The sequence below is a fragment of the Trachurus japonicus genome, chromosome 7 (genome assembly GCF_045865225.1).
Source record: "Trachurus japonicus isolate A0001 chromosome 7, Traja_1.0".
NCBI classification, from domain to species: domain Eukaryota; kingdom Metazoa; phylum Chordata; class Actinopteri; order Carangiformes; family Carangidae; genus Trachurus; species Trachurus japonicus.
Genome location: NC_140913.1, coordinates 15,888,311 through 15,904,978, shown reverse-complemented (window position 1 = coordinate 15,904,978; position 16,668 = coordinate 15,888,311). Strand labels below are relative to the sequence as shown.

The following is a 16,668-nucleotide window of genomic DNA, read 5'->3' as shown; positions in this document are numbered from 1 at the left end:
CAGACAATGAAATAGTGCCTTCGCAGTCCAATCAATGAAAACAATGACCAGAATGGGCTATTTTTTATTTTTTATTTTTTAGTTTTTGAGTGTTGAATAAAAAGAAGGCAAATCCAGAAAAGGCTGTGTGCAGGATTTACAAGACATGGAAAAGGAAATGTGCTGTCAAACTGCCTGAGGAAGATCTTCATATTAAGTTTTTCCCTTTCTTGAGTGTTGAATAAAAAAACATGGGGGAATTGTTTGAAAGAAACCATTGAAGAAGGCAGAGTTAATTTTCAGTCCCGGTTTGTGAGATTGTGAGCGCCCCCTGCGATTCACACCAACAGTTTCTTCATCCAATAGCTGTTTTTTTTTGTAGGGGATTCAAGATGGCGTCGAGCGGAGGTGATGGGGAACACGAATGGACAGCGGCGGTGCGGCCACTTTTATCGGCTTCATACACCGCTTTTGAAACGAAAGAGCTACCTCAGCTTATTGGGTCTATAATCAACAGGTAACCGGCCACATGTCAGTAATCTGCGTGTCTCTATTTCCTTCTAATACTGGTCGTGTCCACCCAGGGGTTAGCTAGCTGGCTAGCTGGCTAACTTGCTAACCTAGCTGGGGCAGTTAAAAACGATGGAAAACGTTACCCGCTGAGCTAACGGTTAGCGGCTAACAAGCTACCTGAGCCTCTAACCTGCAGTGGCACCGAGTCAGCTGCTTACGTTAGCTTATGTGCTAACGCCAGCTAACTTACTCTAAATACTGTATGGTTCACCGGGGGGCTGGCAACTCGTAAACGACGTGAAACAACGCCCAGCTCATGAGTGAAGGACTTTGTGCCCTCATGTTACTCTGTCACTGTGCAAACGTTAATCGACGCCGCAGTGAAACGTCTTGGAAATTTTGCTTCATCATTAGCTAGCTAACACAAACATTAGCCAGCGAGAAAACTGATGGGCCTGTGGGACGGGTTGGATAACGTAGTGTTCAAACACCAACAGCGTTGTTTAACGACGTCATTTAACTCAACTGAACCAAATGTGAATTGGCTGATGTGTTTAACTTGCCACATTCAGCTTCTTAGGGGATGTCAACTGACTGTTTGGGATCGTTGGCTAACAAATCCTCCGTCAGCCTATCGGTATATGTTTGTCTGTGGTCGGACTGAAAGTAGGCGGAGATCCTTTTGCTGTTCACTCAGTTTTGATCAGCTGGTGGTGGTGATGGGATCACCGGTATTGTATAGTCAGGGGAGAAATGAGTGCTACAACCGGAGACATAAGTACTTTGGAAAAATCCGACATTGTACTAAACCAAAGTAAAGGTGGTACAGTGCTTGTCATCCAAGAGGAGCACGTCTGTGGAGAGTGTTAATTATTGTCTCAGAGGTTTTTACAGATACTTGTTTGTTCGTAAACCGGTGTAGACTGTTCCCAGTTTACCATATCATTCTGGGGTGATCATCTAATCAATAGTGCCAGCGCTGTGTCGTAGCCAGGTGGTCACTTGACACTCCTCCTTGGTGGTAGTATCAGCTGATCCTTCGAGAAAGTCAAGAGAACAGCTTCCTACCGCGTTTAATACTTTCATTTCCCACGATAAGAAATAACCACCTAGCAAATCAGAGCACCACTGTTACCAGGCTGGTTTGTTTCGTTTTCAAGGAAATCAGGCAGCCAGCAGGTATTACAACTAAACGCTGACTTGGTTGCATTGTCCTCGGAGGAGTTTTTGCTATTCTCTCACCTCCTTATATCGAAGTAACGTTTGAGAAAATGTAGATGTGCTTTAGTCAGTAACCTTAACAAATGTCTGTTTCATCACTAGGCCCCTGCTGTTTATGGAGGGTACATTAGATATTGAAATGACTTGTAAATGAAGCACCCTAAGCCAATAACTATCTTCTGTCTTTAAATGACATATTATGCAGGGGGTGTTGTATTTTTGTATATTGAATAAACAGGTTTAAATGAGTGACAGACCTAAACAATACTGAGTGTAGCAAAGTGTAATCCTCAAACAGCATGCAATGCATGCACTTGCACAGTTGTACATCAGAAATACTAATTTATTCTCTAAGCTTAAGTTTGGTTTACATGACGATTCTGATGATGATTGCTAAACTATGAAATTGAAAGCAATGTTTGTTTGTTTTTTTGTTTTTTACCTTTCAAGAATCTCCAAAATCCTGAACATAAGAGTTGGATTATGCAAACTGAGAGCTCCATTTTGACTTTTTTTCCCCCCACAACAACAGAAAAGCTGATGTTTGTAACTGATTGGTTGTCAGCATTGGTGTGATGTATGATAGGGGGAGGTCTGCACTGTGCATGAGAAAAAGTATTTAAGCTTAATTTAACCAGGAAACATTTATCTCATTGACAAAAGGAGCCTACCAGAAATGGCAAGGAACAAAATATATTTTCATGAATCAACTATATCTTAATGAGATGGCTAGCTAGTCTGAGCTAGCAGGTTTTAGGCTTACTGTCATTGGCCTGTTTCCCCCTGGACAGTTTATGAAGCAGGTGTTAGCACATGGATTAATTGTGAGTAGGAGCTACTTGTTTCTTTACCTTAGTAATGTGTGTCTTCTTTTGTTGTCAGGTAAAAATACCAAATCATCATTTTGTTGCTTATTTTAGCAAAAGCACGAGTCAGAGAAAAAATGATCGTTTTGTTATTTTAGACAGCAGAGATGTTTTTTTTGTGTATTTATTTGGTTGGGTGATTGTATTGGGTGATTGTCTTTGTGTTGCCAATGGAGCAGCACATGGAAATATTTTTGTATTGTCCCTTACATTCATCAAATTGAATGCTGCAGAGAAGCATTAACTATGCCGATGTGGAGTATAAGTAATGAAAAAACATAGGCTTCATATACCTACCTATACCTTCAAATACCAGGTCAGTATTGAGCAGCACAGCCGTCCTTCTGCTTGGAAGTATGTGATAAAATTATATTGGAGAGGTGTAACTTAGCTTGAGTTATTTGTGTCAGTGCTGGAAAGATCATGTTAACAATAAGAACTCTGTGTTTTCTGGGTTTGAGAACATTAAATAGGTTAATATTAAGTGCATAATTAACTAGAAAATAGTTTTCCCTCGTGGCAAACTGCAATTAGCAAAAGAGCAGAAGTGTCAAACGTGCAAGAAAAGACCACTTAAATGGTGCACAAGAGGACAATCCACAATGTTATATCACTATAATGAGAGCCATTTATCTTGTTTATATGATAATAGCCTACATTAAACACTTATAACAAACTGTCTTGATCTATGAAATGTGGCTAGATGCATACAGATGTTCCTATACAATAATAATTTGAATCTCTTGATGTCCGCCTTCAGAGCTTAATAGTTATAATCCACAAAATGAAGCAAATATCAAGTGCCAAACATAATGTCCTACTATTTTTTGGACATTACGACATTTACAACTGTGTTTATCAGTTCTGACTTTTTAACTGCATCTGCCTTTCTGCTAATACTTTCTCTGGGTCATAGGATGTTTTTTGGGTGGTATAGGTGTTATTATGTTCCCTAAACTCTAGTGTTTCTGTTCTAAACTGCACATTTCTCTGTTCTGTCCTCCCCAACTCTTTTTTTCTGGAAATACATTTGCAATTATAGCTGCTGCGCAGCGATGGGTCGGGTCCGGGCTACTTTTGGGCAAATTTTGGCAATTCTGAGCAACAAACAGGAGAATAGGAAGACAAGACAGTTGTCCTTATAATGTCCAATTTGGACCAGTTGAGGGTTGAACCCACAACCTCGGGAACCAAAGACCGTTGCCTATCGCACTGAGCTAATTGACAAGTGGGAGTGCAATAGTGGCTTCACAAATTGAGTAAGCCATTCACTGTCGTGTAGGCAGATTTGAAACCACAGTAAAAAGAAAAATCAGTTTTTGAGGTAATGATATGTATTTGTTAAACATCTACTGTGACTCTAAGATGTTAGGAGCCTTCGCACATAGTCCAGTCCAAGCTATTTGGATTTTTAAAATTAGAAGCTTGCTGTGATGCCACCATTAGGACAATTGTCTTGTGTTTCATGTTGAGGACAACTGACATTTTGATCTGTCATCATCATCATCATCACCCTTGCTGGGACTCGAACCCACAGCCTCTGACACCAAGAACCAGCTCCTAACTCACTGAGCTAATTGGCTGGTAGTGAGACCTGCTGTGTAGCTTCATTTATCCACTCAGGTGGGCCAGTGCCCGGGCAGCTGTTGTAAAGGCAGATTTCAAAAATGGTCATAAAGTCAGAAATTATGTTATCTAAACAAAAATCTGTTAACACATAAATTGCATTTAGACAGCAAAACAGCTTGAGGACATGTGACATTTTGATCTGTCATCATCATCATCATCATCATCATCATCACCCTTGCTGGGTCTCGAACCCACAACCTCTGACACCAAGAACCAGCTCCTAACTCGCTGAGCTAATTGGCTGGTAGTGAGACCTGCTGTGTAGCTTCATTTATCCACTCAGGTGAGCCAGTGCCCGGGCAGCTGTTGTGATGAAATGGTCAAAATTTCAGAAATTCAGTCATCTAAACAAAAATCTGATAATACATAAATTGCATCTTGACAGCATGGAAATGTTGGTGATTTGTTTTTAATGATAAGTGTTTTGCTTCATAAGAGAAAATCTGATGTTTAAAAATTCCACACTCACATTGATTGCAGTTGTTCCCATGAGAGCAGAATTCAAAATGTTCTCAAAAATTCAGTTTTTGAATTAAAATTCTGATATTTACCAAACTTCATTAACCATGACTCCAGAATATTCTCATTTTTTTTCAGGAAGTTTGAAAATGTATTTAGCAAGAATTTGATGGTATATGTTTACAGTAGTGTTTACAGTCAAACGTTTTCATGCACTGTAGGCTCAATTTTTGCTTAATCAAAAATCCGAGAAACAAGTTTTGTGGAGGACGGTCTGGAGATGCTCTGTAGCAAGTTTGGTGACAATTGAGCAAAAATTGTGGGAGGAGATACATTTTAAAAGTTTTACAGTTATTGAAAAAAACAGAGTGATGGACTTCATAATTTGTAATGAGTTTAAGTGGACAAAAGTTTCAGCAGTATTGAGGCTACATTGTGGTGAAGTTTCAACACTGTAGCATCTACCGTTGGTTTGGTAGGAATTTTTAAAGTTTTTAAATTTAAACGCTTATTGTGCCCCCCCTAGGAGGGGGGGGCACATGTCCTTGGAGTTGAGTGAATCTGGCATGGGGTCGGATGTTTCTGTGAAGTTTGGTGAGTTTTCGCCCATGGGAAGTATGACTTCCTTGGAAGAAGAAAGAAAGAAAGAAAGAAAGAAAGAAGAAGAATTCCTAGGAATACAATAGTGTCCCGGCAGCTTAGCTGCCCGGACCCTAATGAAAATATTCTAAGAAAGTTCACATTTTACAACATTAACCTGATATTTCACTTATCATTTGCAGTGAATCAGACATTCTTCACCATGACAAGCAGTATGAGCCTTTCTACTCATCATTTGTGGCACTCTCTGCACATTACATCACCACAGTATGTGGACAAAGTATGTATTTAATATATTTTCCTATATGTTGTCATAGACAAATTTCTATACCAGAATATTTGGATGTTCGTGGTATTGTTTCTTCCAGCCAATAATTACATGTCTCTGTCTTTCTAGTACCAAGAAATCAGTTGTTGTCAGTTGCTGCAGCGTGCAAAGTGCTGATTGAGTTCTCATTGCTACGGCTGGAGAACCCAGATGAAGCATGTGCAGTATCACAGGTGAGAGAGAGAAAATGACGGGGAGAGTGTAATGTTGTGGGACTGTATTTAAAGGATAATTTTTGGTTATTTTTATGAATAGACATTTTACACCAGTAACAGACAAAATGCTGCTAAATTGGTCCTTGAGTGCGACTTTGGCTCTATCCAGGTATTTAAACACTTGTGCATTTTCCCCAGAAACACCTGATTCTCCTAATAAAAGGACTTTGCACGGGCTGCAGCAGACTAGATCGCACAGAAATCATTACTTTCACAGCGATGATGAAGTCTGCCAAGTTGCCTCAAACAGTCAAGACCCTTTCAGATGGTAAGTGTCCCCTCAGAGATGAACCAATGTTACAGAATACTTTATTGATAATGACACTGCAGTAGCAGTTGTAAAATGATTCATTCATATAAAAAAAGATTTTATTAAAAACTGACAAATCATTGTGGATCTGCATGTTCTTAAGTGGTAGTAATTTTGTTGTTACAGTTGTTTCCTATATTGACAATTGTACTTATTGTTCAGAATTGTTTGGGGTTTTATCCATACAAGATAAAACTCCCATAGGCCCTTGTGACACATAAGGAGTTTTCAGTGGTTTTGAATGTTTCCTTCATGTAACAGTGGAAGATCAGAAGGAGTTGCCCAGTGCTGTGAACCCAGAGCTTCGACAAAAAGAAGTACAAATGAACTTCTTTAATCAACTGACTTCAGTTTTTAACCCTGACCTTACCACCATCTTGGCCTCCCCATCAGTAGCACAAATGCAGGCAAGTGTTACCCTGTGGCTGCCCACTCTATTACCTTAAATGTATTAAACACTACAGCCTATTCTTATCGGTATCACACACACTTGGCTGCTCTTTGACCATAACAAATCAACATAATTGTGACATTTTTCAACTGTCTCCTGTTGCAGGCTGAGAGTGATTGCGATGACCAAACCACAGATCAAGCTGTTCAGGCCAAAATGAAAAATGCCTTTGTCTCCCAGAATGTGTCAAGCTTACAGGAACTTGGTGAGTAGAAACTTGTTGATTTATTGCAAGACAATATTGACTTATTAGCATTTAGTTTACAAACATATCTCATACATATTTTAGACCATAGTGACGATAAATCACTATGCACTAATAATTGCTTGAGAAATTCTATAACAGTGAATTTTGTCTTTGCTTGTTCACATTGCCATTTAAACTATGAATGTTTTGGCATTATGTTTCTACTTCATTTTTTTCCCCAAATTCAATGGATTTTAATTTTAATCCATTTGCCGATCCTTGCCAACCAATGTATTATTGCTCCTGATGTTTTATTGCCACATGGTAGGTTTACTTGCATTTTTCTTTTTTTCATTAGAGCTAATAGTTTTTTCCATAACTTGTATTTCCAGGTGGGTCTGAGAAGTTGCTACGAGTGTGCCTCAACCTGCCCTACTTCCTACGCTACATCAACCGTTTCCAAGATGCTGTATCAGCCAACTCTTTCTTTATCATGCCTGCCACCGTGGCTGATGCCACTGCAGTCCGCAATGGGTATATATTTTTTAATTAAAATATTTTGATTAGAGTAATATGATACATGTTATTATAATTAGGGCTGGGTGTTGCTGTTGATTTCCTGAATAAGTTCAACTATGATTCACAAAGTTTCGATTCACAACTTTAAACAACACTTTTAAGGAGGAAATTCTGTTTTGCGTGGTACTCAATGCTCTGTTGACCAGTGACACTGGCAGCATTATTTACACGCAGCTGATAAGTTCTTGTTTTGTCAGTTTTACACATCCACAGGTGAGTATAAAAGACATTTATTAAAGATTGATTCTGGATTTTATGAATCAATGAAGAATAATTATTAAACCCAGCCCTAACTATGTTAATGTGTTTTGTTTTGTTTTGATGAAGCAGTATCACCTGATTAAGTTTATACATGGGTCTCAGATAATGTGTATTTCTCGCCCAAGCATTTACTTAACTGTCTGTTCTTAAACCCTATACCCAGATTTCACTCGCTGGTGATAGATGTAACCATGGCTTTGGACACACTTTCCCTGCCTGTACTGGAGCCCTTGACGCCAGGGAGATTACTGGACATGACTGTGCTGGCTTTGAGCTGTCTCTATGCTGGTAGGTCGCTGGTTGTCAGTTCATAGTGCAACAGTTTATTTGTCAGTCTCTGCAGTCATTTCTTTTAGTTGTGCAAGTCATATTGGTAATTATAAAAACTTTTTTTTTTACCCATTTAGGTGTCAGTGTGGCCACTTGCATGGCAATTCTGCAGGTAGGAAGTGGCTTGCAGCTTCGATCTGCCTCCACTGGGACTAAAGAAGAGGACTATGAAAATGACGCAGCAACAATTGTTCAAAAATGTGTGAGTATTATCAGTATTTTTTTATTTTATTTGTGGTTATGTTTAAGAGATATTTTCTCATTTATTCTTTGGTACTCTTCTTCAGGAGCTAAACGGTTGCTGTGGCCCATTGTTGTCTGTTTCCACCATTTAGGGCCTCAAACACACACACACACAGTCTCTAAAAGTGAAAATAGCAAATCAATTGGCTCCATGGACAGTTTAATGTAACTGTGGGATAAGACACCCATAGTGCATGGACAGATGAGCCAGAAATGTAGAGTTCTTCAGACCACCAGAGCAAAGTCAGAAATCCATGAATTTGCTATTGTCTTATATTTCTATTTTGCCGCGTTTCTCAGTTTAAGCGAGTTACCATGGTTAGAACAACTCTGTGTCTCTGTTGCTCAGGAACTCTCTCATGATCACTAGTGAGACATTTTGTCAGGAGCCTGCACTGCAAGTGTCCTGTGTTTTATCAGTCTGACACTGGCATCTTTTGTTTTGGTGTCCTGATGGTTGGCAGTGCAGGTGATAGGTTTCAAAATCATCCGATCATGATCCGTCGCCTGCTTCCTGTGAATTTTTGTAATCATGAATGACTGCACTGCTGACATGGCTTTCCTAAAAACGGCACAGTCGAAATGCTAACAAATACAAAATTTGTGTTTGCAACAGCTGGAGATCTATGAAATGATTGGACAGGCCATCAGCAACTCCCGCAGAGCTGGAGGAGAGGTGAGCGCCGGGCTTCAGTTCTATGATGGGATAGTCAAATAATGCTATGCTACCAGTTCAGTAAGCTCTGACTATTTTGAGGTCTCTGACATTTTTTTTTCACCTTTGTGTATATAGCATTATCAGAACTTCCAGCTGCTTGGAGCCTGGTGCCTTTTGAACAGCTTATACCTGATTCTCAACCTGAGCCCAACTGCCCTGGCTGATAAAGGCAAAGAGAAGGATCCCCTGGCTGCCCTGCGTGTCCGAGACATTGCTGCTCGCACCAAGGATGGCGCCGGATCGCCTAAGCTTGGTCCTGGCAAAGGGTATTTTTACTTAATATAAAACAAATTACTATATTCTTTATCGTATCATTGTGAGTTGATTCTGTCTGGATATTTATTAGTTATGCCGTTTCTTTATCAGGCTATATTCTATAGTGGCATAGAACTATCTATGTATTTTAATATGCAGTGCTTATTTTATTAAAAAAAAAAAAAAAAGATGACTTAAAAGTTGATTTGAGTGTATTTATTTATTTTTTAATTCTTTCTTTGATCCTCTCTCTAGACACCAAGGGTTTGGAGTTCTGTCTGTTATCCTGGCCAACCATGCCATCAAACTTTTGACTTCCCTTTTCCAGGATCTTCAAGTTGAGGCCCTTCACCGGGTAACTTCGGTAGAATATTATTTTGCAGTTAATATTAATGTTGGACTTGTGCCCAGTATCACTATAAGAACCAAATAACTTCTCTCCTCTTCTGTAGTAAGGTGCTAACATGACTTTCCGTATCACTTTGGTTGTTCTTCTTGTCTTATTTTTCATTGTTAAAATCAGACACAGAGGTTTGCAAACACACTTACTCATTTAATAAATGAAAATACAAAGCAATTCTATTTTATGATTTAGAAAATTAATAAAAAAGTGAGGGGAAAAGAATGAGGCTTAGAATGATGTTTATTTTCTACCTTTATTCCAACCCCCCATCGCTCTACCTGCAGGGCTGGGCAAGTGATGGGCCACCAGCCGAGCTCAACATCATGGCACAGAGCACGTCCATCCAGAGGGTCCAAAGACTCATCGACTCTGTGCCCCTGACCAATCTGCTCTTCACCCTTCTCTCTACTTCCTACAAAAAGGTGTGATCATTTCTATCCAAATATCTGTAATTTGCACAATTGTTGTCATATTATTGATTTCACCATTCATTGTTACATGAACACAAAATGTGATATTTGGTCGAATATAGACACAATGAAATATATAAAAAAACAGAACATGTTACAGAATGTTTATGCAGCAAAAATAAAAGGTATTTAAGCTGCTAAGTTTGTCCTCTACCCACTAATGTGAATGATTAAAAAGACAAGTGATCATGTGATTGACATAATTTATGTTTTTGCTGCTTACAGGCTTGTGTTCTCCAACGGCAGAGGAAGGGCTCAGTCAGCAGTGATGCCAGCGCTTCTACAGATTCAAACACCTACTATGAGGATGACTTCAGCAGCACAGAGGAGGATAGCAGTCAAGGTACTTGGTCTTTCTGTATTCCAGTATTTAAATCAACACTTCAGTAAGCTCCCATAAGATAGAAAGTTCATGCTATTGTCTGCACCCATTTAGCAGCTTGAGGTTTGCAAAACAAAAAGAAAAATCACACCCCCGGCTGTGGTCTGGATGTCATTTTAACGTAAATCCTGACTGCAGGAGCACAGATAATTGCACACAATGCACAGATTTTTGTGCACAGCACTGATAGTAAAGTAACGATAACTCATAAGGTCTACAGAATTACATATTATATGCAGCTCGAAAGCAACCGAGGGTTTGGATACAGTAGGCGGAAAAAGCAGCTGGTCTACTACTACGCCATTCTCGTGAAATAAGAAAAATTTGAAGTTACATACTGCAAAAATTCAGGGGAGCAAAATGGCCTCAGAAGAGAAAAGGCTACTAGTGAACACAAGTGAAACACAAACTTAAAACAAAGTGGTTTATTCAGGTAGTCTTAAATAATGCTCACTCATGCAAGAGCTCAGCTATGTAAATAATGTATTACAACTAGGGGTGACCTCGACTAAGGATTTTCATAGTCAAATCTGATTCGACAGATTTTGCCCATTGTCGACTAATTGTCGAATCATGTTTTTCCCTTATTGATTCCTGATCTCATTTGCACCTTTTTCTGCTCCGGAGAAAATAGTTAAATCACCCAAATAAACAAATTTAATTCTTCAGTTAACGTTAGATCAGAAGAAGAAGAACATCACTGTCTCTCTTCGGGGATGGTGCAGCGATGTGTGTGCTGGGAATTTCCGAGTGTTTATGGAGAATGAAAACGTGAAGTCCCATCGTTGTGTGGCCAGACGGTTCAGGGGTCGAGTGTCACAGCACCATGGACAGCACTGTTTTGTGTGTGTGTGTGTAGGTGCTGCGTGATTGATAGACAGAGAATGCGTCCTCTAGTTTAATATTGTCAATAAAACTTTAGGCCCGAATTTAATTTTCCCTCCATAGAGGAGAGAGAGAGAGAGACTCTGCGAATAGTCGACTGTTCGAGGTCACCCCTAATTACAATTATTAAGTATCATAACATGGACCATAGAAAGAAGGTGCGGTCAGTGCATCTTCTCCTTGTGGATGTGATGAAGACTGAGTAACATGCCCAAAAAGGTTTTGTGTGATGAGAGCAAGATCCCTTTCAAGAGTTGAATGAGGTGTACTGTCAGTGGTTCAGTCAGGTTACGGCAGCAGTGAGAAGGGTGAACACCTACACACGCACACAGTCAAGTAATTGATTTTTTTTGTCCCTTCATCACACAATGACAGTGTAGTTGACAGTGTCTACTATTTCAGCAGAGAGAAGACAGGAGAAGACAAGTGCAGCTTGTGTTTCAGGTCAGCAGTTTTCTGTCCTCAGGTCAAAGACTTGGTGTCCACTTCACTGTCCTAGATTCATTTTGTTATTGTTTGTCTCACAATTTAGGCTGAGCTGTGGCCCTACTAGCTTAGAAAATGACGGAGCCACAGGTGAAGAGGCTTTGGCAAAATAGCCCCATACTCTCCTCTGTGTTCCAATTGACACAGACTAAATCTAAAACTTGTTTTTTTTGTCAAAGAGGTTCACCTGTGGCTTGGTGTGGTTCAAAGAATAAAACCAATGGTGACATGTGGGTGCTCGTTTTATCTGAACAATCATTAAGACCTCACAGGAGAACAGGGTGCTGAATGGACAAGTCACTGATAACAACATTGACAGTAACCAACCAGCTAATGTAGTTGGTCCAAAAAGCACCATGTGGGTTCCTGTCCTCGTACCGTAGTTGTCCTGTTCAATTAGCTTTCCAAATGTTGAGAGCTAATGTTTTAATTGGCCAACATAATCTCTCTGCAGACATTATATGATGTCATTTTTTGAAGTGAATATTTGAAATGATTGTGATATTGATGTTAATTTTATGGTCAATCTTGGCCCTGTTTCACATCATATAAATTTTTACTTGTTTCCTCACTTGTCATAGTGTTACTTTTTACACATGAATAAAAATATCTTTAGTACCAAAATACTGTGGCGCCCACATCAAAACAGTGGTCTTATTCTTGAATATGACAAATTGAAGTTGTGCTTGTAAACTATGGGCTTAAATACACTACGCTACGTCTTGCTGTCACCTAAAAGATGATTTTTGTATGTTGCATGCAAATGTGAATATCAACTTAAAGTGATATTCTTTCAAAAAAATTAAGTTGTTTTGTGTACTTGAGTTGATCTACACATACTGTACACACCTAAACTGGCTACGCCTACTGTCGCCTACTACTGCTTTTCAATTATAATGATAATTTTGCTATTGTAACCCCTGTGATTGACAAGTAGCCAGGGCTGGTGAGTGGTCTGATAATTCTGTAGTTCTTCTGGGAAACATCAATGCTCAGTGGATTATGGACAGACCTAGAGAGGGTTGATTGGAATGACTGGCCTTTCTGCTCTGAACTCAAGTGGTGCCTTGTGACTTCTCTGCTGGTCATGGGCTTTCTGCGACAAATGCTGTTAGTGCATAATGTAGTGGTGGTGTTTTAGAATGTAATCATATCTGCTGACATATCCTGCACTTGTGAAGACAGGGCTAAAACTGTCATCACAGTTCGATCAGGTGGTGGATAAGGATGCCAGGCAGACTCTGTTAAACCTAAATGTTTTGTGAAGATGAAGGTGAATCTGTCAGCGCTTCAAATCCCATCTTCAAAGGATTAAACAAAAAACTTCATGGCTAAGGGGGAGGGAAGGGAAGCAATGAAGATCTCTTTGCATATAAAATGAGTAATATTATATTTCAATTCCATTTTTTTCTAGACATCATTATGTCTTCACTACTGAATGCAACATCTGTTCAGAGTAAATATAATTAAAAACAATCAAGAGTAGGTGGTTGGCCATGTGACAGAATCAACCTTCTATCATTATAGTTAGAGGGTTAATCTGGTGCTTGAAAAATTTTAAGAGCATGCAAAACTAAATCTACTGTATTTTAGTGTAATTGTTAAACGTTCATGAGTTCTAGCTGATGCATGATGCTAGTGCATAAAAAAATCCTAGTGCTTGTGACATTTTGAGTGTAACACAGTGCTCACTGTTATGAAACAATGCAGTAGTGATGTGCTCTCACACAGCAGATCCAGCTTCCATTGGAGAGTAACAATACATGTGCCTCACAAAGTGTGAACTTGACCCTCTCTTTTGCATTGTTTGGCTCACTGTACTGTATATAAAGACACACACGATTCCAGATATAAAATCAACATTTTATGCTATTTTGCTTAGAGTATTTTTGTTGACTTTTTTATTTTTTAACTCTGATAAACCTTAAAAAATGTTTTTGTTCAATCCATTAAATTCCAAATCACATTTCAATGATATTCTAGGAATCTGTTGGAGCTCCTCAATTAAAAAAACATTCAATATGCTATTCATAATCGTTTCCCACCTGTTTGGATGGCAAGTGTTTTGGTGGAAACACACAAAAACAAAATCACCAAGCTTTATCTCATACTCAGTGACAACATTTAAAAGTGGGGGTCTTCTAAAAAAGATAGATAGAAAGAAGATAAATTGTTTGTGTCTTTCTTTAAGTGGATATTCACCAGCAGAGCCTCAGTACATGTTCACTTTTTACCGCAGTGTTTGCCTCTTGTCCACCGCCTGTACATTTGTTGTAGGTTTCATAAACTAGTTTAAAGCTTTGTACATTTTACCTTTTGATGACACACCACACGTGTTGCAAGTTGTGGATTATCTCTCAGCTCCAGTCTAAGATATTGATATAAATATATTTTTTTTAGATGATGACAGTGAACCCATCTTGGGGCTTTGGTTTGAGGAGACAATTTCACCCACCAAAGACAAAGTAGCTCCCCCACCACCACCTCCACCCCCACCGCTGGAGACTTCTCCCAGACTGAAGAGCCCCAGCAAGCAGAATCCGAGTGAGAATGGAAACATCTTAGCTGGTCGTAAAGATCCAGAGCTAGTAAGTGTTTTTTTGTACCTGACAACTTACAGAATAAGGTTGCAAGGCGATAGTAAGCTCCACTTGTATTACCGTATTTTTAATGCTAGCATATCTGTCCTAATGTCATAACTAACAGCTTGTGACAGCAAAAATAAGTTGTATTGCTTTTCCCTCTAGTTTCTCAGTTTAGCGTCCAGCATTCTGAACTTCATCACCACCTCAATGCTCAAGTCCAGGAACAACTTCATTCGCAACTATCTGAGTGTGTCCCTTACAGAGCAGCACATGGCTACACTAGCCAGTATCATCAAAGATGTGGACAAGGATGTCAAAGGTATGGCTGAGAACAGTCACACTGTGAATCGTACCTCAAGAATCAACCCTAAATCTCTCTCTTCTCTTGGCCTAGTAGCCAATAATGGATATAATCCATTATTGATAGACAACAGTGCAATGCAGTGTTTAATACATTTTTTTTCTGTTCAGGTTCCTCAGATGAAGTGTTTTCTTTAGCTCTGTATCACTTTAACCACACCTTGGTGACATCAGATCTTCCATCCCCGGCCTTGCAGGTAAGAGGAATTTGTAATACTGCACACACAGGAGAAAATTCAACCTTTGTCCAGAAAATACACAGGGCTGCAACTATGTTCTGATATATTTATATTGTTTAAATATTTCTTACATTTGTCATAATTTGAACGCAGCCTGCCTCCATCAATACCTTACAAGATTATTTGTGAAGTTTAGCCTGGTGAATAAACTTTATCATTTGATTTTTGTCTGTTAATATACTCGACCGAGGCATCTCTAATGATAAACTTCTGTAAAAATTATTTGTTTAGTGTCAGTGTCTAACTATTGCACCTCTTCTCATTCTCAGAGTACCCTTCTGCAGCAGTTAGGTGTTGCACCCTTTTCAGAGGGTCCCTGGCCTCTGTACATTCATCCACAGTCATTATCAGTCCTCTCCAGACTTCTCCTCATATGGCAGCACAAAGCCAATGTGCAAGGAGAACCAGATGTGCCTGAATGTATGAAAGTCTGGGAAAGGTATGGTTGCCATGGCATCCATGGCTGTAATGTCTAATGAGAGTGGCTAACATTTTCTTACTGTCACTGTAATGAAATTTAATTCAGTTTGCATTGGTATAAAAAATATTTGGCTGCTGTCACATAAACTAAACATTTCAAAAAACAATTGGAGTTCATAGACAATGTAGTGCTTCACTTTGGTATCCACCTTAAGTTACATGAGCTTAAATTACATTTCAAGCTCATCTGTATTCAATGCAATGTGTGAGTTTGTAAAACCACACCTGATTTCCGTGAATGTAGTAAGTATCCTTTTTTACAATTTCTCTCCTCTGTTACCTTTTACCCTAAGGTTTTTGGGAACATTGAAGCAACACACCATCCAGGGTTCTGTTCATGGAGAAGACGACCTTAATGTGGAGCACCTCCAGCTCCTGCTGCTCCTTTTCCACAATCTGTCTGAGCGCGGGCGACGGTCAGTCCTCACCCTGGTCACCCAGGCCATCATTGAAGTGGCACAGAGCAGAGACTCCCAGCTGAAAGCGGTGCCCCTCAACCTGGCCCGCCTGTTGCTTGTGTTTGACTACCTGCTGCGCCACTACTCCAAGGCCCCCTTGTACCTTTTCGAACAGGTCAACAATTATTTTCTAATGGTTGTTTTTGTTTTGTCCTGACAGTAAATTACACAAAAGTTGGTTGTATGGTTGTAAATGTTCCTTTTATTTTATATTATCTAAATATTTTATCCTATCCTATTGTGGTTTATATCATCCAGAGGATATGTTGATTTACCGTATTTCCTCTAATAGAGGCCGAGGCCTTTATTTACTTTAGCTGCCCAGGGGAACCGGCCTGTATTGGAGACCGGCTTATATTTGAGAGAGGCTATTATTTCTTCCTCTGTTTCATGCTGGTGCTCAAATTTGACAGTTACCGTGCTCAGTTTTCATTCTGCCTACAATTAATTATATTTTTTTACACATTACTGTAGCAGGTACCGCAACAGCAGCGATCAGCTGGACAGGATTAGGCTAATAAACGCTGGAGCACAAGTGGTCAGAATGAATGAATAAATAAATAAAAGTAACACCATGTCATGCGCAGACCAGTTTTGTCACAGATCGGGTAGCGTCGCAAATCGGGTAGTGACACGCCATGCTGCTAAAGCTCTCTTCGGTCGAGTTGTCAGTGACTGTTTCCTTGAAGCGTGGGTTCATGTGGCACTTCAGATCTAGCTACTGCCATCTGCTGGCACTTGTGGGTTACTGCATCCGTGTTTGGCCGCCTGAGACC

At 39.6% G+C, this 16,668-nt stretch overlaps 1 protein-coding gene across 23 annotated transcripts in view; it reads left to right on the top strand.

The window, feature by feature from the left end:
- Nucleotides 1-332: 332 nt before the first annotated feature.
- Nucleotides 333-16,668, top strand: part of ubr4 (ubiquitin protein ligase E3 component n-recognin 4) — a 50,953-nt gene continuing 34,617 nt past the window's right edge. For 10 of the 23 annotated variants that reach the window (XM_085781492.1, XM_085781489.1, XM_085781483.1 and 7 more), the window contains exons 1-20: nucleotides 333-496; nucleotides 5,450-5,547; nucleotides 5,665-5,768; nucleotides 5,949-6,078; nucleotides 6,382-6,533; nucleotides 6,683-6,776; nucleotides 7,151-7,292; nucleotides 7,762-7,886; nucleotides 8,006-8,130; nucleotides 8,788-8,847; nucleotides 8,965-9,155; nucleotides 9,400-9,499; nucleotides 9,832-9,969; nucleotides 10,243-10,360; nucleotides 11,687-11,728; nucleotides 14,171-14,358; nucleotides 14,518-14,674; nucleotides 14,827-14,912; nucleotides 15,224-15,393; nucleotides 15,728-16,007. In XM_085781492.1, coding sequence (XP_085637618.1) covers nucleotides 372-496; nucleotides 5,450-5,547; nucleotides 5,665-5,768; nucleotides 5,949-6,078; nucleotides 6,382-6,533; nucleotides 6,683-6,776; nucleotides 7,151-7,292; nucleotides 7,762-7,886; nucleotides 8,006-8,130; nucleotides 8,788-8,847; nucleotides 8,965-9,155; nucleotides 9,400-9,499; nucleotides 9,832-9,969; nucleotides 10,243-10,360; nucleotides 11,687-11,728; nucleotides 14,171-14,358; nucleotides 14,518-14,674; nucleotides 14,827-14,912; nucleotides 15,224-15,393; nucleotides 15,728-16,007 — 2,625 coding nt within the window. In that variant the 5' untranslated portion in view covers nucleotides 333-371. Of the gene's footprint in view, nucleotides 497-5,449; nucleotides 5,548-5,664; nucleotides 5,769-5,948; nucleotides 6,079-6,381; nucleotides 6,534-6,676; nucleotides 6,777-7,150; nucleotides 7,293-7,761; nucleotides 7,887-8,005; nucleotides 8,131-8,787; nucleotides 8,848-8,964; nucleotides 9,156-9,399; nucleotides 9,500-9,831; nucleotides 9,970-10,242; nucleotides 10,361-11,686; nucleotides 11,729-14,170; nucleotides 14,359-14,517; nucleotides 14,675-14,826; nucleotides 14,913-15,223; nucleotides 15,394-15,727; nucleotides 16,008-16,668 lie in introns of all 23 variants that reach the window. The other 13 variants (XM_085781496.1, XM_085781495.1, XM_085781494.1 and 10 more) reach the window with 5 other exon arrangements.